The sequence below is a fragment of the Sceloporus occidentalis genome, unplaced genomic scaffold, assembly GCF_023333645.1.
Source record: "Sceloporus occidentalis isolate IW3139 unplaced genomic scaffold, rSceOcc1.0.p SCAF_84, whole genome shotgun sequence".
Taxonomy (NCBI): domain Eukaryota; kingdom Metazoa; phylum Chordata; class Lepidosauria; order Squamata; family Phrynosomatidae; genus Sceloporus; species Sceloporus occidentalis.
This window is the reverse complement of record NW_028317064.1, coordinates 2,850,181-2,874,300: the sequence shown is the minus strand read 5'-3', so window position 1 is coordinate 2,874,300 and position 24,120 is coordinate 2,850,181. Positions and strand designations below refer to the sequence as shown.

At 39.3% G+C, this 24,120-nt stretch overlaps 1 protein-coding gene across 1 annotated transcript in view; it reads left to right on the top strand.

Annotated features, from left to right (window-relative positions):
• Positions 1 to 22,049, top strand: part of LOC149285099 (succinate--CoA ligase [ADP/GDP-forming] subunit alpha, mitochondrial-like) — a 31,914-nt gene extending 9,865 nt beyond the window's left edge. The window contains exons 5-9 of the mRNA XM_089495792.1: positions 742 to 799; positions 7,628 to 7,711; positions 10,696 to 10,847; positions 14,217 to 14,405; positions 22,023 to 22,049. Coding sequence (XP_089351918.1) covers positions 742 to 799; positions 7,628 to 7,711; positions 10,696 to 10,847; positions 14,217 to 14,405; positions 22,023 to 22,049 — 510 coding nt within the window. The remainder of the gene's footprint in view (positions 1 to 741; positions 800 to 7,627; positions 7,712 to 10,695; positions 10,848 to 14,216; positions 14,406 to 22,022) is intronic.
• The last annotated feature ends 2,071 nt before the right edge of the window (positions 22,050 to 24,120 follow it).

The following is a 24,120-nucleotide window of genomic DNA, read 5'->3' as shown; positions in this document are numbered from 1 at the left end:
CACCGCTGCGGGGGATCTGTATCCTAACCCCGCTGCCTGCCCGGCGCCCGGGACTGCATGTCCCGGGCGTCGGGCGCTAGACCCCGAATATAGACCACACCCCCACTTTAAAGACTTAAAGTGGGGGAAAAAAGTGCGGCCTATACGGTATTTCTTTAGGCCATGAGACGATGTTTATTGCGTTATGCCTTTATGCCCCGTGGCTTTCGAGTTCAGACATCCAATACTTTTTTGGTTTGTTGTGGCACATCTTTGAAGTGCATAGTTAGAGAAGATAAAATGAAAACAAAGCCATCCTTCAAAAATGCCCAGCCAAAGACGGCTGTTCATTACTTCTAATTTCAAAATGTCCACGTTTGGCAAATTATAAACAAAAATAAAAAAAAATAATATATTTTTTTTTGTGTGTAAAACTTTTGTTTTCACAGTAGTCCTTCCTCTTCAGATGCTAGATTTTCTGACTTTTTAGTGTTATCTATAGTGTGTTGCAATGTGAAATAAAAATGAAGTAAAATACGTTAATATTTTTTTTTTTTTTTTTATTATTATTTCCTTGTGGTTTGAGACTGTGTACTCTGCAGAAGTCTTGTGTTTTGATGAGATATTCTCAGTTGTAAGAACTTTTCCTGGGTTTATCTTCAATGCAAAATAAAAAATACAAGCAAAAGAAATATACAACTTAAATATTCTTTAAAGTTTTTAATGCTTTATGCCTATGTAATTTATTTTCTCCCCACACAGCCCGGAGAATGTAAGATTGGAATCATGCCCGGTCACATTCACAAGAAAGGCCGCATTGGTAAGTTATTAATGTCAAGCCGTCAACCCGTATAAGTGGTCTCTACCACCAAAATATAATATATGTTAATATGTGATCGTCTCTGTTTAACGTAATCTACGAATTCTCATCATTCAATGCAAGTGATCATAACATTATCTCCATATGCAACGACGAACCATTTCACCGTGTTGGAGGGTGAAGACTTGGGAGACGAGGCCTGACGTACGAAAGCAGCTAAATTCCATGATAGCCGTTATTCATTAAATCTTACTATCTGTTTACTGTGGTTAAAAGCAAGTGTAAGGATGTTAAAAAAACGATTCAACGAACCGAACCAATTATGTTTTATGCCCGCAAATCATTTGTGCGATCAGTAAAATAAATGACAAGAAAATTAGACTGAAGGAGTTTAGCGGTATCCGCTTAATATAGTGATATTTAAAGAGAATAATTTATTCTTTAGGGTAACCTAATGCACATCCTGATTTATTTATTTTTTCCCCCTTCCTTTAGCCTGTTTGCTTGTGCAGCTTTTACTGGAGCTCTGCTCCTGGAATCTACTACTCTTTACACAGTTACATTTCGCTTTGTATAGCCTTTAATTCTGACGATTCGCTCCACTGAAAAATAGTCCCTAACTTGCAACCTGATATCTATAAACTGATATAGTGATTGAAAAGCAAACTCAAGCTGGTTAAAGGGACGCCCCAGGCATCATATGCAGTTAAATGCGTACCACAAATGAATGGTTCAATTTTGCGAATGCAGAAGCCCCCCGTATGTATTTTCCCTTCTCCCCATCTGCAGCTAAATGCTGCGCCCAAGATTCGTCTGGAAACCTGCATATGATCCAGTCTGATCCAGCGCTGATTCTAGGATGCCTGTGGGGTCTGAGTAGACCCCCACCATGTGCATGTATGGAAAGTGCTCCCATTGGTTTCGGTAGGAGCTCTTTCCTGCCACTTAAACTGACGAATGAGTGTAGTTATGCTAAAAACCAGAGGTCTTAATTTATCCTTTTTAATGGCAGCCTTACTTGTCTGATTGTTTGTACAGAATTCTGTTATTGTCCATACTTGGATCTTTAAACAATTCCCTTTTTCCTTAACCCCCCCCCCCCCCTGGCTTTGCACATATATTTTAACCTCTGTTAGCGAGAACTTGTCTCTCATAGACTGATATACTGTCTGCAAGGAAAAGCCCCATGTTATATTTATAGCCTCCGAAGGACGTTTCCAAATCCGCCTTGGTTTTTCATCAACCAGAAAGTACTTTTTTATGAGAAAATATTGTGTCCTTGCAGAAGCCATCATTTCGTCTTCCTTTTTTATTTTTTTTTATTTCTCAGCACAAAAGGCGATGAACGAGGCATCGCCATCATTTTAAGAGTGCACTATTTATTGCATAGCTTTGTACAATCTGCCATGCCACATGTCCAGAACATACATTATGACCAAACATTTTCTGGTTTCATTGACATTTTTGGGGAAAAAAGATGTATTGCACTATACAGACATTAATCATTCGCTACAATATTAAGGCAAAGGTGTCTTCATAGTTGTGAATACATCATTCCCTCGCCTCAGGTGACCGCCTGATCACAGAGCTTCTTCATAATTCTGAGGCATGCTCCTTTTTTGTTTCCTGAATTACGATCATGATATATGGCTATTATATAATTTTTATCTAGCGCCATCATATTCCGTAGCGCTGTACAATGGGTGGACAGGACATAACAAGTAGTATATTTGACTTGCAGAACGCCAGGTGAGTAAGGGCCCTTACATTCTAGAAATTATAAATAGTGATCATTCAGCATTGTTATGATCACCATACATTTATGTAAGTGGCAGGAAGGGTCTCACAATTGCAAAGAAACAAACTTTTATTGAATGTATTTAAAAATGGATAAAAAAATGAAACTATTACATCAAGCATGCTATGTAAAATGTGAATTCAACTCATGAGTTTATTCACATTTCACGCAGCACATGCTTGATATTTTCAATATTTATCACCTATTTAAATATATTCAATAAAAGGTGTGTTTTTTTTTTTTTTTAAATTTGCAGTTGTGAGATTTTTCCTGCCACTTAGGGATGAGATCTTCAATGTCCTGCAAAGGGAATCAATTGTAGTACCCACATAGCATGTAATTTATTATAATTCAAAGTAAATATTTAAAGTGAACATTTACTTTTTATTTATTTTTTATATAAAATAAGTTTGTGGGTCTTTCATGATGAGGAAACTGTTGTTCTTTCACCTACTGTTTAATTTACTTAATTTTTGCTCATGATTAGATGCTTATATGTGTATGTTAATATATAAGTAGCACTGTCTGGGCTACAAAAAAAAACCTCCCTGAAAGTAATAAACCCCAACAGTAAAGAAATGTGTCTCTTATACAAGAGAAACGTGTAGTTGTGCAGTATTTTAGAGTGCAAGCTTAATTGGCAAACTGTACATGTAATGGGGGGGCATTTTATCCTTGGACCCAGACAGCACCATGTCTTGGGCCATCCCTGGGCCTAAAACTACTGGAAACCACAGGGGTCATATTCTATCTCCCTTCTGTTTTCTTTTATATTAAAAGTCTTCATCTTCCAGCAAAATGTTGTCGAGCCCACAGACGAATCTTCTGGGAGATAGCTAAAAATCCATATTTATCAGATGTTTCATTAGGAATAGCCGCACGTCTCCAGTTGTATACAGGCGTGTCAATTTAACTCCAAGGTGGGAACCACTAAAACCTTTATGGTACGTATTTTTTCTTCTTCTTGTTTCACTTTAATAGGAGTTAAAAATCCCATATTTCTAATGGTACTGATGAACATTATAAATATACTTCAATGGGATAAGAAATCTTACTCAAAAATAACTCCTCTGTATATAGTCTCCTCCTTTTTATATTTGTTTTTGTACTTTCCGATACCCATATGAAAGTAAAGATATTAGTGTATTTAGTTAGTTTTAGAAACAAGCGCATTTTATTTCTTTTAAATTTTATACCGCTTGGAACAAACCAATAAAAATGAAGTCTTGTGTTCACATATTTATTTGTATAAAGAGCTTGGTAATTACATTGCTAGGTATAAGATATTGGCTGTGAAAAGGGTTAATTTTTAACTACTTTTTTTTTCTATGGTTATTTGAATTTGATTGTTTTGAGCTTTAGTTACCTTTAGTATACCCTGCGGTGGCATTAGCTTTTTGTCTCGACAGAATACCAATGGTCTTCTTTTGTCTAGACAACAATTTAGGATAATTATGACCTCCTCGAAACGTACCCCAGAACTCTCCCGATGAAGCGATGCTTCTCTGGGTCTCCGGCTCATCGCTGAGAAACTCCGGGTTGAGACACTCCCCGCCCACTTCCTTTCTAGCCACACCCATTTTCATCCGGGGAACCGCCCTACCGACATCAGCGGGGCCGCCTACTCACATCCCGAGAAGATAGTTAACTATGGTTATAAATAGTCGACTCCGTCCAAAATATTTCCGTCGCCAGCAGGTTTAATAAGAGTCCGTTTAAGATTCTGCGTTGATTACGATTGTTTACTTTTGTCAGGAGTTCAGTTCTAGTCAAAGGATTTGCCTGCTCTTGGACGGTCTCTGGAGAGTGAATTGTGTGTACGGTCCGTACAATTCCTTCTCCGGCGGCTCGTAAATTAACAGGAGGTTTTGAGTTAGCCGATCGGCATGCTGTGATGTCACCTGAGGCGGTGTGAATTTAAATAATTTCTTAGTAATCTTTCACGTGGTTGTTGGGCTTCGTAAACGGAACAGAGGGGACAAGTGTACTTATTTTCCCCCGTGGCATTGTGCAGCCCTTCTGTAATAATATACAGAGGAGCAACTGCTGGAATAACGAGGAGCTTATGGAATTGTGTGCGTAGAACTTGGTTTTTCAAATTCTGACACATTTTTGTTCAGAATTCCAACTGACCTCACGTTAAATAACTGTAATAATGCGAACAATCGGCAATTAGCCCCCAGGGGGAAATCTGCAAAATTAAATGAACCAAATACACCAAAAGTATATGTTCAAAGATTACATTTTGGGGTTTGGCAGACATAAGCGGTAGTTATTCTTAGGAAAAAAAAGAGACTTTTACTTCTTATGGATTTATGCAAAATCAAATGTTTTCTTTTAGCTTTCAGAATCTTTGCATTTCTGGTTATTTTGAATGCATAATCATCTATTTTATATAGCTGTATTGATATAGAGGTTATTCATTTATGTATATCTACGCATGTAGAGCTATACATACCTATGAACTATTTACATAAAATTTTAAAAAATATCTCCTCCTGATGCCTTGTATCTTGCCAGAGATGGCTAACTTAATTACTAAAATTCCCTAAAAGATAGCCATGTATATTAAATTTAATATAGTTAAATTGTTAATTTGCTGTAATAAAAACGCACCTTTTTGAGCCGTTCAGCAGCCATCTTCCCTCCCAACGGAAGTCTTTCGTGTTCAACACAGGGGCCTTCTGTTAAAGAGTTAAAAGACGCAATGGTTACTACTGCAGTGAAGAGAATGCTGATAATTGGTCACTGACCAAAATATATATATATAAAAAAGACTCAATAACTAACCACAAACAAAAAGTACAAGCTGTAGGTAACTTTAATTGATACATTTTAGTTACGATAAAAGCTGTGACAGCAACCATTCCACTTCAGCAATTCTCGCTTCCACTTATGTTTTGAATCGAAATATTGTGGAGCACTTTTGGAACGGCAATGGTCATGGCTTTGACAGAACCGTTTGGTTAGAATACGATTCCGTCAGTAGGTGGTGGTGTTTTCCGATTTCACAGTTTATTTGGTGTCTTCTTGTTTGCTTTAATAAAGTTTGAGGAGATACGCCTGAGATCTCGTAAGCTGATGGAACAAATATTTATTTTTATTTTATTTTTGCGAGTGGGTTTTTCCCATCCGACGCAGCGGACCTCTTCACACCTCGCACAGGTATATCCCACTGGTGTTATTGGTAACGAGCGATTTATGGTCTCCTGTGTATCGGTGTATTTCCCCCCCCCCCCCCCTACTTTTTCATTAGAAGAATTGCTGGTTTCTGTAAGGAAAAAAACTCTGAAGAGCCCTTGACAAAATCATTTTTGTGCTCTCAGAAGATAATTAGGTTCTCTGACTAGTGTATTTTTATACCTTACTGGAACTTAAACAGAATCTTATAGAAGGCGACAGAATTAGCATTCTGCGCGGCTCTTCGCGGAGGAAAGTACCCATAAACTGAAAATTGAAAAATCAAATAAGAATGCAATTACATTTGGTAGATATATTTTTTTTGTGCGCTCATAAAGTGGTAGCTTAATGGCGCAGTCTTAGAGTTAACTTGAAATTCCAATGGAATAAAAAGCCTTTGTAGAATGTGCTGGGCGGAACACTTCGGTGCGAAATAAGGGCACTAAAAAACATACGATAAATCACTGGGGGTTTGGTTGCTAACCTAATAGAAAAGTCAGAAGATAAACTCTACAGTCTTGTTTTCTTGTCACTGAAATGCGGTACAATGACCTTAAGGGAACGTTTATTTAGATGACTGAAGCTTTTGTAGGAATCCGCCAGTCATCCCAACCTCGTGTTTTTATGTGAAATGCTCTGCAGGGAGCCAAAACCCTTCTGTCCCTTTCGTGGGACGGGCTCATAGCATGCGAGGCAGGTGCTGTAAGAGGGGGTCTATTCACTAAAGGGGCAGATGGCAGGAGAGTTTGAATGAGAGCTGAAGAGTCAACTCTCACTTTACCATTCATTTCATCTGCAAGCTTCTTCAACAAGAAGGGCTAAGCTGGCCCTGCATAATGCATAACTGAGTCTGTGAGGAGAGAAGTCTCACTGATTGAACCATACATTATTCAGGGCCAGCCAAACAGTTATGGCAGCAGAAACGTATTGGGTATGGTCCTTCATAATGCATAGTGACGTAAAGGATCTGCAATACGACTGCCCCTCTGAAAACCCTCCTTTTTAGACCCTATAGCTCAGTCCTGAGTCCAGCAGCCAGCATTGGGACACGGCAAAAAACATACTCTTAATGCCGTTGCTTGCACTTCTAAGTACGCTAGACCTGCAATGCCAGGAGAATACAGACAAGTGACCTTTCTAGACGAAACAGCACTTGGTGAGCAATAGGGTATATGTGAAATACACCACATAGAAGAGACATTTAACTAGTTAAAGCACATTCAACACTAAAACCTGCATTATTTATCTCACTTTGATTGCTGTTAACTCTTTATGGGATTGACTGGTTGTACGATTAAAAAAAATAAATGTAACCCTTTTGCGACCACCGACATGCCAGGTACGCCATGAAAAGGTGTCCCCAGAGGACTAATGACATACACTGTACGTCATTCTTAAAAACAGTGCCAATCAAATGCCTCGGTACAGTAACATGCATATGTCTCCTGAATCTAAGACGAGAACAACTGATTAAGGCCTGACTCTTTAACAGCAGGAAAAATGGGCGGATTACATGGGCCGAATTGGTCTTGTCTGCCGTCACATTCTATATTAAAAGCTGCATTCCGCACCAGTGGAGCTTTGCTGTAGCTGCCTGCTGTGGCTTTTGATATACAGAACAGCAGTGCAGTAGCTGCATTTATATTCAGGACAGATCACTGCTCTACCACATGTAGCTCATAAAACACACCAATATATGTAGAGATGAAAAACGATTCCTGGAAGAATTTGACTCTCTGATTTCCTAAAACATCTCTCTGTGTCTACGTTTGCAAATGTCTTTTACCTAGATGCTTGCATCAAACCACATCTATAGAAAGTTAAACTTTTGTTTTTTTTCCCCCCTGTAGGTATTGTGTCGAGATCTGGAACTCTGACTTACGAAGCTGTTCATCAGACAACACAGGTTGGATTGGGGCAGTCCTTGTGCATCGGTATGTAACTTGTGCTTAGTGGAACACGTGTAGTGTATTAAGAAAATCCGTGTGTTTAATATACCATAACAATACCTTTCTTCCATTTTATATAAAATATATATATACATTTTGATGTTGGCTTAATGAAGCAAGATCCTCTTGTTCGTTAAGATGTCATTACAATTCTGACACTAACACATTCATATAGAAAGAGTTATTGGCGGCTGGGTGAGCCCCTAGGCAGGCTCCATATGCATAAAAAGGGGCATTGTGCCCATTGGTTCAATGCAGTAGGCAGAGTAATTGTCCACCATGGTGGGAGTTTGTAACCTGGTGGAGAAGCTGATCCAATGCAAGGAATGGGTTCTCTATATCTCATAACAAGGCAAACACATTTAAGATTGTAACGGTAAGAAGCCCTAACTCCCTGACCTATGGGACTTAGCAGTTCTGCCGCCGGGTATCGGTGAAAACCCAGTATATACTTTACAGGAGCTAATCGAGTTTTAAGGTGAAAATTGCAAAGCCCGGAGTTTGGCCACCCATGAGTTTAGAGGTAACTCGCAGCGAGCGCAGGTTTTTTTTTAACGGGGTTAACGGTGTTTTCACCTTATTTGCAAGCTTTATAATTCAATTAAAAACGCCTGCGATACGAGTGTACAAATACCTCTGGTGCTCATTGGCCCTGTTATTTTGCTTTGGGAAGAGTTATTATTCGGCTATACAGAGGTTATAAGGAAATATATGGATGTAAAATTGAAGTGAAAACGTCTATCAAATGTGCAAAAGGATAGTGTGTTGGATGTGTATAGCGCATGTTCTGCAATGGCGTTGGTGGGCAATAATTAGACACCAAGGATGCCGATATTTGTAATGAGGCCTCGCTGCGTTCACACAGGGTAAGATAATATAATCAGCTGACCTTTATACTGTGTGTACATACACACGAAAAAACAACCACCCTCCATAGTTCAAGGTAGCTACAAGTCAAAAAGTGCCCCAGACAGTAAATAAATGCTCCTCTTTATGAGTGCACATATGTTAATACGTCCTAAGTATGTATGTATGTGTATATATATATATGTATATATATATATATATATATATATATAATATGGTCATGTTAGTCATCCTACTCCAGAACCATGCGCACCCCCCCCACCCCCTTTGCACATATAGCAGCCTCCACTCTGCTAGGAAGCATTTCATCAAGTTTTTGGAGTGTTTCTATGGGAATGTGTGTCCTTTCAGCTCGAAGAACATTTGTGAGGTCAGGCACTGATGTTTGATCGGCGTTTGAATTCATCCCAAAGGTGCTCAATAGGATTAAGCATACGATTGTCTCAGTGCTGTAGCGTTAAACATTACCCTTCACCGAACCCAAGCGATCCAAACCCTGAAAACCAGCCCCAGACCATTATCCCTCCTCCTCCAAACTTTACAGCAGGCACTATGTGTTTAGGTAGGTGGCGTTCTCCTGGCATCCACCAAACCCAGATTCGTCGTTACAGCAAAACTGTAATATTAACGATAGCTTTAAAAGTGTGGGGTTAAGCAATGGTTCATCCAGCCAGTTGTTATAGTTCTTAGTCACCCACAATTGCTTTTTGTGCAATGATTTTATGGGATATAATTTAAATAGTATGTATGTATATAATGTATACTATACTTTTCCCTTTACTGAGAGGGTGGTAGATAAGTGCAACAGCCTCCCAGCAGAAGTGGTAGAGGCTAGTATTTAAACATGCATGGGATAGGTATACGCCTCCTGAATCTGAAGACCAACGACTGATTAAGGTTTGAATCTGATATCGGGAAAATGATGGGAATGGGTCCCATCTGCCTTCAGAGTCTGTTACATACTGTGTCGGTTAATCGGCTGCGGGCACATTATTGTGATAATCTGCACAACTCAGCTAATGGACTCGATTAAGAGAATATTTCACGATGGAAAGTTGAGAATCCGTAAATTATGATATTTCATTCCTATATGTACATAAAGTAAAGCAGGGCTGTCGAGCAGTCATCAAACTTTTATTCTTTATTTATGGTCTTCGTTGAGATTTCTATTTTCCTTTCGATGGCATCGAAAGATCTGAAGCACAATATGAGAGAGGAGGTTTCCATTGAATGTAATCAGGGCTCCCGGGGCAGGATGTCTTTGCATTGCTGCAGAGCGATCTGCAGAGCCCGAGGTAGCAGACATGCATCAAAATGTCATTAAACGTAATTTAAAGTGAATTGGTAAATAATAGGTTTTGTGTCTCTCCGAGAAACCAGATTATGGCAGTCAGTTTGATTTTCTGACAGTTACTTTATCTTATTTAAAGTATTTAAACCAATTTACCCCTGGTCCTTTTCCAGTTAAAAAGATATGATATATTCTGCTCGAGCAGTTCATTGCCTGGTCCGCTCGGCGGAGCGATGATGACATTGATATCCGTACCCAGACTACACTGAGAATAAATTTCGTTTTGAAACTTGGCTACGACCCCAGTCTGTATAAATCTAAACATGTTCTGCCATCATTTACCACTTTGTGGAGTGATGTCAATGTTAGAGGGGAGACGCTAAGACCCTTTTACTGTAAAATCTATCCATCTTATAAAAGACGAGGTACATATTTTCTTGTATTTCAAGGAAGCCTTACTAATTGTGAAGGGTAAGGGTGGAGGATTCATCAGGCAGGTGGCCATGACCTCTGAAGTAGCTAATGGAGAACAAGCTTGTGGACCACTGCTTGAGACTTTCCCTGAAGACCCCTTTAAAAATAGTAAAACCTGAGTGTGAATGAATATACTTACATACATGCAAACATACACGTCTCGGCCAGACCCACAAAGCCTGCCTGTCACGGGGTTACCATCAATGGTGGTTTGGTTTTAACCGGTTTGTGCTGTATTGGTGTACTAGCTGGGACGTTTCTGTTAAATTCTCTCTTCTGAAAGGTCTATTAACTTGTAACTTTCCCAAATATGTCTTCCCTTATGCTACCCTTGAAGGCGTCGGTGGAGATCCATTCAACGGAACCAACTTCATCGACTGCCTCGACGTCTTCCTGAAGGATCCTAAAACAGAAGGCATCATCTTGATCGGGGAAATCGGTGGCAGCGCCGAGGAAAATGCGGCTGACTTCTTAAAGGAACACAATTCCGTAAGTGTTTGAAACCCTCACCGTGGCGTATATCGTTGAAAGGGTTTTTTCTTTATCTTCAAGATCTTACTTCTTTTGAGTCTGAGACCAGATACCAGGAGAGAAGATCCTTGAGGGACTCTTACGTGGTTGTCAGGCAAAATAACTAATTTATTTCCAAATAAGTAGTACAATTTACGCAAAATCTTTAAATGGGAAAAAAAAATCTATATAAAAGCGGATAGCTCCCTAAAGGCCAAGGCATCTCCATTAACCTCCAACAGGTTTTGTTGTCTTTTTATTTTTATTTTTTCCTGCGTGATTGCCATTGCATGTTATCAGCCTGTGTCTATTCTATCTAATGTTACTTTTAGTTGGTTTTATGTATTTTTCTAAATGCCTTGATTTATCTTACAATTAAAAAGTCTCTTAACCATGTGGTTAATTCTAGCCACAGAATTTAAGGTTTATTAAACATCCATTTATTTATTTATTTTGGCTGGCATTTCCAGAATTCTCACAATTCTTATTTTAATTCTAGTTCTTTTATTAAAATTCTTGTTTCTTTTGAAATATAAAAGACAGAGGCAATTTCCGGGACTCTGCTTTCTTAATAAAGGAACTACTGCCTCTTACCATGATTGGCTCTGTTTAACCCGTGAATGACAGACAATTTAAAACAATTTTAATTTTTTTATTTTTTACTAATCTATTGTATTTGTAAGAAATATACGTTTCTTAACTGAAGGAGCAGTAAGAACGAAACGCTTCCCATCTCTGGCTTTGGTGTGCATCCATCTCTGATCAGGACCAAGGCTACAGCTACTGAAGTACAATGTATTTTTGGGGGGTAATCCATTTGCTCAAAGTTCTGCCAACTATTAAAACGTTCATCTCTTTGTAAAAGCCGCTGTTATTTTAGAACTTCAATAAATAATTGGTGACGCTTCTAGACGCTCTGGAACGTCGGGACTGTACATTCCTACTTATTAAAAAGTTTAATCTGTGTCTCAGAACTTTGCAAAAGTATAGTGAATACGGTATATACTCATTTTAAATCTCCTCATGTCAGCTAGGCTTCTGCCCTGTAGTCCACTAATGACCAACATATTCCCCTTTTTGTCAGACTGGATAAAACAAAATGCATTTTAAAATACTTAAATTTGCGTTCTTTATCGGTGGTGCTGCGTGTGACACTTGTCTGTCCCTTTTAATAGAACATAATTATTTTCCAGAGGGATCCTCAACCTCTGTGTATTTAGAATACTGGAATATTTCCATATTTTTAAGGAAACCAGAGGCTTGGCCAAAGCATGGCAATGAGGTATGACAGTGGATATGATTTTCACATGATTTGTGCTTGTAGGGGGTCCTAGAGGTGTGGGGTTGTAGCCATGCACAAGCCGAGCTGGACATGCTGGGAATACGGAAAGGTCATTGTGAGCATCTGACCAAAGAGATGATGAGAAGAGAGGTTTGACCCCGTTTGCTCCATCTGGTACTTCTCTTTTTGGGAACATGAGGTGGGCCAGGTGTTGGCCTCCAGCCAATGCCGTGTCGCCCTCCTATGATGGGTTTCCATAGAAAGCAATATACAGATGTATTTCATACATTATTTCATATGTCCAAAAAAAGGTGAATGAAAATATATGAAGGCTGGGATAGCCCTACGGGATATGATGGCGCTATATAAAACAATAAATAATAGTGGTAAGAAGACTTAGGAGGGGGAAAAAAAAGACTTTCGTTAGTCAGAGGCTGCCACTAGGTGATTAAGATGGAGCCATTCTATTGTTTACCAATGGGCAGTATTATAAGGGGACACTTGCCTTGTAGATCGGCCTAGGAAAACGGCTAGAACACTAGCCTTAACAAATATTCAGCGATCTAAAAAAACATTGTGTGTGAAAACTATTATTTTAACAATGATTTTGGAAACTCATTTTTTTTTTTTACTACTATTAACAAAAACGGTAGGAGTTTCCCTTTTTAATAGCTGAACACTGAGTCATTCAGTCGCTAAACTCTGGGTTCAGATGAAGTGAAGCATCTCCCCCCCAACTCCCAAATACTCATCGGGGTTTTAGTCGTCTTGTCTTCGCTATACATCATGAAGAGCCTTTACCGGGGCTGTTCGAGTAGCGGAGAGGATACCCGTTCTATGTGGAGGGATGTATTGTAGGAGTAGAAAGCGCCTGCCTGCTGGAAATGAGGTAGAGGGGTTGGGGGGGGTTGATGTGCTCGGCATCCTAAAGGGTTACTAGTTCCGTTTTCTCTTGCGGCGCCCCGTTTTTGTGAAATCGCTTTTCATTCATTTTGCGATGTTTATTGTAATTGCACGAAATGGGTTCTCTGTGCCATCTTCAAAGACGAAGCCAAGTCTGTCTGAGATAATGATAGACGGCGCTCTGCATCCAGGCTCCGGGTTGCGCTGTCTTCCTGACAGTCACTCGAAGAGGGTAGTGTTTTAAGCCACTTTCACATCTGCTCTCGATTCAAACCACTCAGCGTTACTCCATTTTGGCTTAAAAAAAAAAACGTGCTTCAGAAAAAACGGCAGTGGAAGAAAGTCAAAATTAACAGAATTTTAACCTATACCAACGATTGTAGTATATATCGAGATCGGAATGGCTTTTTATACATACATTTCACGGGGCATTCCGTTACTTTTTCCACCCCTGCATTTTCCTTCTTCCTGTGCTTGGGGACAAACATTGAAACTTGTAAGTGATCAATTACTTTATTCCATATCAGCCACTCGAGGGTTAGTTTGTTAATACCATGAGCTAAATAATTAAAGAATTTCCTAATTTGCTGCTTTGTCATCGCAGGATAAATGCTCCTGCTTTACTTACATCGATTATTCTTCTTTTCTTATTTAGTACGAAAGTTCATTTGCTCTGCTATTTACTGATCTGCCTTTTCCGAAAACTTCAGCCCGTGTTGTAGACTAATTCACTTATCTAAAATGTATTCAAAAGTGTAGACATAACCCGTTTTAACTTAATTAACGCTAACCATGAAACTACTTGAGGCCAGGAGGATAATTATAAATCGCGTTGTGAAGTTTGTTCTAAGCAGTGTTTTGGTTTTTTTTGTCTATTTACCGCAGTGTTTTGATGAGAAATGGGGTGTTGGGTGGTCTTTTATATAATCTCATTCATTCGCTCAGCCTTGACATCTGTGTTGGTCTTTCCTGAGTTTGTTTCTCTTATCCGCGCAAGTTCATACGCTGCTTCACTTTAAGCGAACAGACTCCACAGCAAGCCCGAGGCTTGTACCATTCTTCTGCGTCTGCCATCGATTGCCGAGCTCTTGGGAAATTTTATGATCTCTACCCACTCTTCTGTTTTTATTTTGTTCTTTACTGTTTTTTGTCTTTTGTTTTAGGGCCCTAACGCCAAGCCTGTGGTTTCGTTCATCGCTGGGCTGACCGCTCCCCCAGGCAGAAGAATGGGACACGCCGGGGCAATCATCGCGGGCGGAAAAGGTGGAGCGAAAGAGAAGATTGCCGCTTTGCAGAGAGCCGGCGTGGTTGTCAGTATGTCTCCGGCTCAGCTGGGCAGCACGATGCACAAGGTAACTCGCGCAGATGTTCCATATTCTCTCGAATCGTACCACTGACTGCGACACAGCAGCCTGTAAGCAGGGCCGAACGGTTGTGATTGTTAAATCAATGTCAGAGGTTTGAATTGGAAGCAGAAATATTTTACAATAGTGCAAGATCTCCCCCCCCCTCCCCCTTTCTTGTTTATTTTCCAACCGTAGATGGACAAAACACTCAAAACGGCTCAAATCTCGCTCTAAAACCCGGTCGCAACGCCATCCAGCGCGAGCCAAACTTAATTGCGTAGAATTAAAATTACATTTGGCACAGTGGCAGGCAAACGGCAAAAAAAAAATATCTCCATAATGGCACAGCTGTCGGGAAATGGCACGCAGTCACGCTACTTATGAAACGTTGCATTCAGTAAGGCTGTGGAGGTATTTTGTAGCTGCAAACGGCTTCGGTTTGTCGCCTAATAACATGTAATTGTCGGACACATCCTGATTGTGTTCGCGGCAGGTTCGGTTGGATTGCTTTCCGAAGCATGATAATTCCGCGCGTTTTATCACTTAAAATTGCAACCTGCCAGATACCTTTTAATTCTTAAGTGCGACATATGTTTTTATATTGCTTTACTTTTTTGTTTGAAGACCGTAGGAGGAGGAGGAGGAGGAGGAGGAAAAACCTCTCGTAGGTGTGTTTGCGTTACATTTTGTGCAGTCTCCTTGATTGTCGCTTGTTACGCGCAATAGTTATGTTGTTAGGCAAGACCAATGCTGAACTTTTTAATCAATCATATTGCACTCTCGCTACAATGCAAACACTGTACATTCATGCGCACGGAACACACCGCTCTCTACACATACTGCAGATGAGAATTCCAGACCTGAAACCATCAGCGCCTGGTTGTTGGATCTACTTTGATGGCTGTCAAGGACTCAAAAGTAACCAAAAAGAAAGTCAAAAGTGAATAATAAAAATCCTTACCAATAGTCCACATGCATATTTACACACCTTCACTCCATTAAACTTTGTGTACAATCCTATGGAATATAATGACATTAAATAGATGATAATGTGTAAATTTGTATCTTCTGGGGGATCGTCGTGTTGTCCTGCATCCAGCTTCCCTTGAAATTTTGACTTTTAACTATTCTTTAGTCCCTTAGAATAATTCTTCACTTCTAAGGCATTCAAATTCTAATTATTAGCCTGAATGTTGTAGTTGGGTAATAACACTGGAGCCTCCTTTTACATTTAGCGAATATTATCATTTTAGGAGCCTTTTTTTTTTTTTTTTTTTTTTTTTTTTTAAATCTTTTAAAGGTTTGGGTTCCAATTTTTTATATGTGAACATGTTCCTGTGATCACGTAAGCTTTTGGGATTAGAAGTCCAATCTTGAGATGTTATTCATCGAGCAACCTTCCAGCCAACTTTAATTCTTAAGTGCAAATATATTAATGGGTTAAGGTTTGTGTTGCTAAACTATACAAACTCCACAGCCTTCCACACACGCTAGAACACAGCTGTTTCATTCTATGGGGATGCTGACCCTCTGATTGCTTTTTACCAACTAGTAAAGGCTCCAATGTATAGCTCATAGCTCTGTATGTGATTTGTGAGAGTGGGATGTTGAAGTTTTCTGTATAGAATAAAGTGGGTTGTCGAGACTTCTCACTTGCCTGGAAACAAAACTAGATTATCTGATTACTAGTCCTTAGGCTCGAGACTGGCGAGATGAGGAACGTCTCTCGGATAAGCAGAACTATTACAAAAGGCTTTTGTACCAAATCACTCATCAAAAAGTCAATGCAGCTTAGTCATACACTTCTGGTTAATACAGCGGGAATTGTAAAGTACCGGTCATGTACTCCAATAATTTCTTTTGTTTCCAGCACCCAACAGTAGCTCTTTCATTATAGCTATACAGATGGTACTCTTACAATACCGGAGATAAATATGCTTTCAATTTATTGTGTGATAAACTAATATCCCTGCTTTACGGTAGTATTGGTAAGCGCGTTTCCTTTACAATCTGTCCGGAAGAGCTGACACTTATATATATATTTATATATATATATATATATATATATATATAAAATAGTATAGGTCATTTATAGCAGAGAATTATAATATGAATTAAGATCTGGATATTTATTCACCACGTTTCTGCGTCTCCAAGAAGTATCATTTATCATCAAGCTTCACGGTTTGAGGACCTGTAACAAGGGTGAATAATACATTTTAGTATTTTCAGCGCCTCTGTATAAAAACATGACAAGTGACATCTTATTTTTTTTTGCTTCTCCCCTCCATTGCTCTGTTAAATTAGTGAAGGAAATTGTGTTGCACAAATAAAATGATTATTCTAATGGGGATCACAAACCAAATAAAGATGGAAAAATATTACTGCTTCATAAAAATCAGCATCCAGTGATTTTGGAGAGGAGAAAGGAAATTGGCAAAATCAAAAGATAGAATGTATGTATGTATGTATAACTCTTATAAGGGACACTCCACCCATTGTATGCACTTTAATGCATACTCCCCCCACACACACTTACAAATGAATGGAGGAATTAGTCTGAATCCCCCTACGGTCTTGCGTTATTTCTCTGTCCCCCAAGCTTCTTGGCTTGCAGGAGACGCACTTGGCTGAAACAATCTACTGCTTACTACTGTCCATGCAGGCTATACTCCCCACCATCCGGCTCACTAAGGAGTTACAGGGGGTTTAGCCGGACCCCCCTATACATACACATATACTTGCAGTGGGAGGGCTTTCTCACAGCAGATTGGCGCTTCAAGCTGCCAACACTGGCGTGAAACAAATGTACCTTGTGGGTAGTTTTACGTGCGGTTAATGAGCATTTTTCATGGCTATGGCTATTTTGGATGCTAGACTGTCCCTTTTAATAGAGGCGTCACAGTGGTCTGAAGGCACGTTCCAGCCATCGAATGCACTTTAACGCGTATAATTACTGCATGGCCTCTTTATATTTTCATCATATCCCTTTAGCTAATGCTTGGAGGGCCTTGCGGCGTATGTGCAGAAAGCAATTCCATTGATTTTCTATGGGAGAGCTTTCCTGCCGCTGATTGGCTGCTCGAGGAATCATCAGACCACTGAGCAGGAGGTCAGATGCAGCAGCAGGGCAGCAACTAGTTGAGGTGTTTGTTTGCCCCCTTCTGCCCCAGATCTCAGCTATATATCACCATAAACGCTTTAATAAGAACGTTGTTACGCCAGAACTCATTTAGTAGATCGCCCTGATGGGAAGGAGACCGTTTCTAGATGTACAGTTTTGTATGCATCACCGAGGCATAGATTTGCCGGGGAAGCCCCTCTACCTTCAGGCTGCAGCTTCACCAGCGCTCGTGTTCAATAGACTCGTAGCGCTAGACACTTTATCTCTGTGCAAGGACCACAAATTATCCATGTAGTCTCTGTCAAAGCCAAAATCTTACATAGGCTCTTCGTAATTAACCGAGGTTCTCTTAGATCTTTCTGAAACGTCGAGGGACGTTGAGGGACTTCTTATGTGAGCCTATACAGTTTTCCTTTCAGGTGTTTCTATTTAATTTTATAAGAAAAGTTAGGGTTTCTAATCATACAGCAGACCTTTTTAGGTTTTTTTCAGCGTATGTTGTAACTGCCCCAATAGTCGCAGTTCCTCCCGGCGTCCGAGACGTTCCAACTAGTTTACTTTATTATTCTCCTTTACTTTCTCCCGCCTTCTCCAGATCTGTAACCTATCGATGGAGTACGTGTTTGGAAGCCTCTTAAGGCCTACTCAAAAATAAGCTAACATCCACCAGTTAACAAACCTCTGAGATTTTGTATCATGCAGTAGTATAAAAGAAAACCTTTTTTACTTTTATCGTTGAAATTAGGTTTATTTAATCCTCAGACTTGAAAATGGAGATAGCACAGAAAGGAGAGGGGCTTCAGATCAGAACAAGGGGGGTGGAGATGGGGGAGGGGCAAGATCAGAACAGAGGAGGTATGTATTAATAAAAATTCTCATAAAACTCAAGAGACTCAGGGTAATGTTAAATGTATGCTTGCCAATGCAAGGAGCCTAAATAACAAAATGGGATAACTGGAGGCAATAGCATACACTAAGCGGCATGATATAATAGGCATAACAGAAACATGGTGGGATGAGACCCATGACTGGGCAGTTAACTTAAAAGGTTATACGTTATATAGGAAGGACAGAAAAAGCAGGAAGGGAGGAGGAGTATGCTTGTATGTTAACAACGAGCTAAAGTCAAATATTAAGCATCTTGGAGGCGACAAGGGATTTTTGGAAGCTTTATGGGTAGATATCAACTTGGGGCAAAAAAAAGGAAAAGAACTACTGGTTGGGATATGTTATAAACCACCTAATGTTAATAATGATGAGGAAGAGCAGCTGTTAGAGCAAATTGAGAAAGCTGCACATCTGGGTAACACGTTAATTATTGGAGATTTTAATTACCCGGACATAAATTGGGATAGAGGGGCTAGCAGTTCTGCAAGGGAATTCAGGTTTTTGAACCTGTTAAATGACACCTTCATGTCACAACTGGTACAAGCACCAACTAGAAAGGATACTTGTTTGGTGATAACAATGTTGATCTTGTGTCTAACATTCAAGTGGGGGAGCACTTGGGTAATAGTGATCACAATATGGTCTCTTGAAATAAACTCAAAAAAGAAATTGCCCATGGGGAATACTAAAACATATCATTTTAAGAAGGTCAATTTCAATAAGATAAGGGCAGCTTTACAACTTATTGACTGGCAAAAAATCTTCCGGGATAAAAATACAGAGGAAAAATTGAGTATTTTCAAACAAATATTAGCAGGGTACACTTCTCAGTATGTACCACTAGGAAACAAATATAAAAGAAACAAATTGAAACCGATGTGGCTTAGTGGGGACGTTAAGCAGAAAATTAAAAATAAGAAAATGGCTTTTACAGCATTTAAATCAGACGAATCAGAGGCATCCTGTATAAGATATAAGGAAGCCAATAAAGCATGCAAAAAGGTGATTAGATGGGCTAAACTAGAAAATGAGAGGGTGATTGCCAAAGAGAGCAAAACTAACCCCAAAAAATTCTTTAAGTACATAAATTCTAAAAAAACAAAAAATGAAAACGTAGGTTCATTAAAAACAGAGAGGGGAGTGTTGGTTAAGGAGGACCAGGAAAAATCAGAAACTTTAAATAACTATTTTTCCTCAGTATATATTGAGGAACCTATGGCAATGGATATACATAGGACCACTGAGAAAAATTTTCAGTCAAACTGTGAGTGGATGGCTCAGGACAGGTGCTGCAGCAACTAAAGAAAATTAATGTTAACAAAGCTCCGGGGCCTGACGGTATTCACCCTTGAGTACTTAAGGAGCTGAGTCAGGAGATAAGTGAACCTCTGTTTCTAATCTTCCGGGATTCTTTTCTTTCAGGAATTGTACCGGAGGATTGGAGGAAGTCAGATGTGGTTCCTATTTCCAAAAAGGGTTCAAACTCTGTGCCCGGAAATTAGACCTGTGAGCTTAACTTCCGTGGCTGGGAAAGTATTTGAAGGGCTGTTTAGGGATAATATTCAGGAATTCCTTGGGAAGAACCGTATTATTAGCAAAAATCAGCATGGTTTTATGAAACATAGGTCCTGTCAAACTAATTTAATTGCATTCTATGAAGAAGTAAGTAGAAGTGTCGATCAGGGTGTTGCAGTGGATGTAATTCACTTGGATTTTGCCAAGGTGTTTGACACGCGTTCCACACAATAGGTTAGTATTCAAACTGAAGGAAATTGGTCTAGATGCAAATTCTTGTTCTTGGGTAGAACACTGGCTTAGAGATAGAGAACAGAGAGTTGTTATAAATGTTACATTTTCAAGCTGGTCAAAAGTGGTAAGTGGTGTCCCTCAGGGTTCTGTTCTGGGACCAATTTAATTCAACATATTTATAAATGACCTGGCAGTAAGCATTGAAAGTCATGTTTCTGTGTTTGCAGATGACACTAAACTAGGAAAAGTTATACAGGGCGAGCAGGATATTACTGTGCTGCAGAGGGATCTAGATAGACAGGGGGACTGGGCACACAAATGGCAGATGAAATTCAATGTAGATAAATGTAAAGTTATGCACTTCGGGGTAGTGAATGCACAAGCAACCTACACCCTAAACGGTAATGAATTAGGGGTAACGACAAATGAGAAGGATTTGGGAATTGTTATAGACAACAAACTAGGCAACAATGTGCAATGTCAGTCTGCGGTTGCTAAGGCCAGTAAGGTATTGTCGTGTATAAAAAGGGGCATCAAGTCGCGGGATAAAAATATAATTTTGCCTCTGTATAAATCAATGGTAAGGCCGCACCTTGAATATGCTGTGCAATTTTGGGCACCTATTCTAAAGAAGGATATCATAGCACTAGAAAGGGTGCAGAGGCGGGCTACAAAATGAATAAAAGGAATGGAGCACTATAGTTATGAAGAAAGGTTAACTAATTTAAATCTGTTTAGTTTAGAAAAACGTCACCTCAGAGGGGATATGATAACATTATATAAATATATTCGGGGCCAATACAAACCATTGTGTGGAAATCTGTTCATAAACAGGACTATGCATAGGACACGTGGTCATGCGTTCAGATTGGAAGAAAGGAGATTTAGACTAAAGCAGAGGAAAGGGTTTTTTACAGTAAGGGCAGTAAGGATGTGGAATTCTCTGCCTGCAGAGGTAGTTTTATCGGAGTCGGTACAGACGTTTAAACTGCAACTGGATGGATACCTGGAAAAACATAATATTCAGGGATATAATCTGTAATTCTAGGAAAAAGCTTATTGATCCAAGGAGAAATCTGACTGCCATTTTGGGGTCAAGAAGGAATTTTTTTCTCTGGTTAGTGCAAAATTGGAAAGAGCCTTCTTTTGGATCAACAGCAACAAATTAACAGATATAGAAAAGGCTGAACTTGATGGACGCATGTCTTTTTTCAGCCTATGTAACTAGACACCGGTGCTTTTTTCCTGCGCATATATATATATATATATATATATATATATATATATATATATATATATATATGTATAATTATTAATTTCAACTGCTGATGTTAAATAGTTTAAACAAACTATTTATGAATGAAATAGGCTTAGTGTACACCCCAGCCCCTTCTAGGGACTCGGTTCTAGAATTAAAACGGCAGCGCTGCGTCAGATTGAACGTTACACTGAAAGGATTTATCGAGTTGTTCCTTATATGAAGATGTTTGACAGATCTGCGGTATTTTAAAATAGTAATGTGTGCTTTCCCTCCATACTACGGTAGATGGCAGCATATGACCGCTCACCAATTGGATGAAACATTATTATGACAAACTGATATCCAATTTGTATAATTTTGGTTAAGTATGCAGTTGATGGCTTGTGTTCTAATTTAAGAAAGGTCCTGCATGATTTATTGAGATTATGAATCTGAAGATTTGGCACAAAGAGTTCCTGCATCCTCCCCAGCCGTATCCCCCTGTGCCACGCTTGCTATGTTTAGTTCTTGCGTTTTATTTTGTTTCAATTCCATTATTTATAAGAACATTTCTTGGTGTTAACAGACTATCAATGTGTATGTGTATTCATTCACTCCACAGGAATTTGAGAAGAGGAAGATGCTGTAGAAGAACGGAAGAGAGGTCTTCTCAGTACACTTCCACCATATCGTCCATCTTTTTTCTGTTGCCTACCGAGGATTACTCCATTGTCTTGCACCACCACATGAAGCCATAACTGTTTTATTTCTCCTAACACAGAGTCTAAGATGGGTCTCTTCATATGACTGTACGTCCTTCCCAAATAAATTCTTGCATTTATTTTGGATGCTAGACACGTTTCGGCTTTTATTTTATCCTTTTTTTTTTTTTTGTAGATCAGTTAAACTTTCTGACTTTACTATCACGTGTATGTGTTCAAAACAAACCCTTTTGGTGTAATTGTTTTAAGTTAAAGAAACATACCAGTGTACGACCCTGGGAACTATCTCACTGGTGGGTTTTAAAGAAGTCAACGTGTCTCCCTGTGTTGATGAAATTACCTAATAATAACTTTGTTAGATATTTTGTTCTTAATTAGTATAAAGGTCTGATGGGGCACGATACAATCAGTTTCTTGGACTATGATGGACTTTGGATTATTTGCATCTTATTCACTAAAACCGGTATTTACAGTAGAGTTTCAACTGTGTGTTCCTGACTTACCTACTCATTATAAAAGAAGACAGTAATAATGATTCTTTTCTGCAGTTCAGGCTGTGCTAGCCCTGTAAAATGAAACATTAAACTGGTGTGGCTATTTTTCAAGATATCTGTTATACTTAAGCTCACTTGGGGAGGGGGGTATACTTGGTGTTAAAGAATGGACTGTATATGACAAGCTGTAGGGTCAAGGATATCAAAGGCAAACATCGTTGTTGGGTTTTAATCTGGAGGTTAATAGGGACCAATAAAGGGTATAAGGGAGCAACCGCAGAAGTATATGTTGATGTTGTTTACTACGAAGAAATGATTTTGGTATGGAATAGGATCAGAAGCAGAAGGAAAATGGGGCCAGAAGGTTTGGTCGAGAGGCAGATTACCAATGCTACCCTCTCTTCAATGACTGAGTCAATTCGCACAACGTCATAAAGACCAATGATCCACAAGAGCTTTATTTATTAACGTTTGAAGGTGAGTTCATTATTTGAAGCCTTTTATTTCCCTGTACATTGTAACGGGTCTCCTGCAGGTAGATCTTGGATGGCCCTGTAAAATGTAAAATTACATTAGCATCATGAAGGCCGAGCTTGAGAACTTTGCCAGTTGTGGTCAAGAAGGAATTTTTTCCCTGGTTAGTGCAAAATTGGAAAGAGCCAAACTGGGGTTTTTTGCCTTCTTTTGGATCAACAGCAACAAATTAACAGATATAGGAAAGGCTGAACTTGATGGAAGCATGCCTTTTTTTCAGCCTATATAACTATGTAACTATATAATTAGATACGTTGATACCACAGCTCTTGCGTTGGTGAATAAACAAAATAATTTTTTTTACCAGCGTGCAAGATCTGGCACTTTTTTTTTCATATTTTCTTCTTCATAACCTTTTGCATTTGTTTATTAAAGCCTTTATTTTATTCACATACGTGGGGAACATGGGCATATTGCCTGCCATTTGTTGAGTATTTAGGGTCATTACCCACCCTGCTTATCATGACCGCACAGCACTTCACTATGTCCCTCAGGGCAGCTGAGACTGAATATTGGCGTTAATAGTCATTTTTCAGCGCTTCATACCACTGAGCTTATTGTCCGAGTCAGGGAACTGGTAACTGTGGGATGGTGGTTTCTTGGAACAAAACAATGAAAGGAATTTGACGTCAAAGATTTTAGATATTCGAGACCAGTCCTGGGGAATCGCCAACCTCTGTACTGAAAATCCCAGGATAACAATACCAGCTATGTTTTGGGTGGACTTCTTGCCTTGTAGCACCGGGGTTTGGCCAACGGAACAGAAGATTGTGAAACGAGACCTGCTATTGTAAGAATGCAGCATCATGGGAAATAAGTCATGGCATACCTAGAGGGCATACACAGTTGACTTTTAAATACATGTTCTATATATTTAATAACAAAATAAAGTCCAGGAGCATACAAAGTACATCGCAAAATGTCTCATGTTAGTGAATAACAGATGGTACATTTTTTTTTTTATTAATTT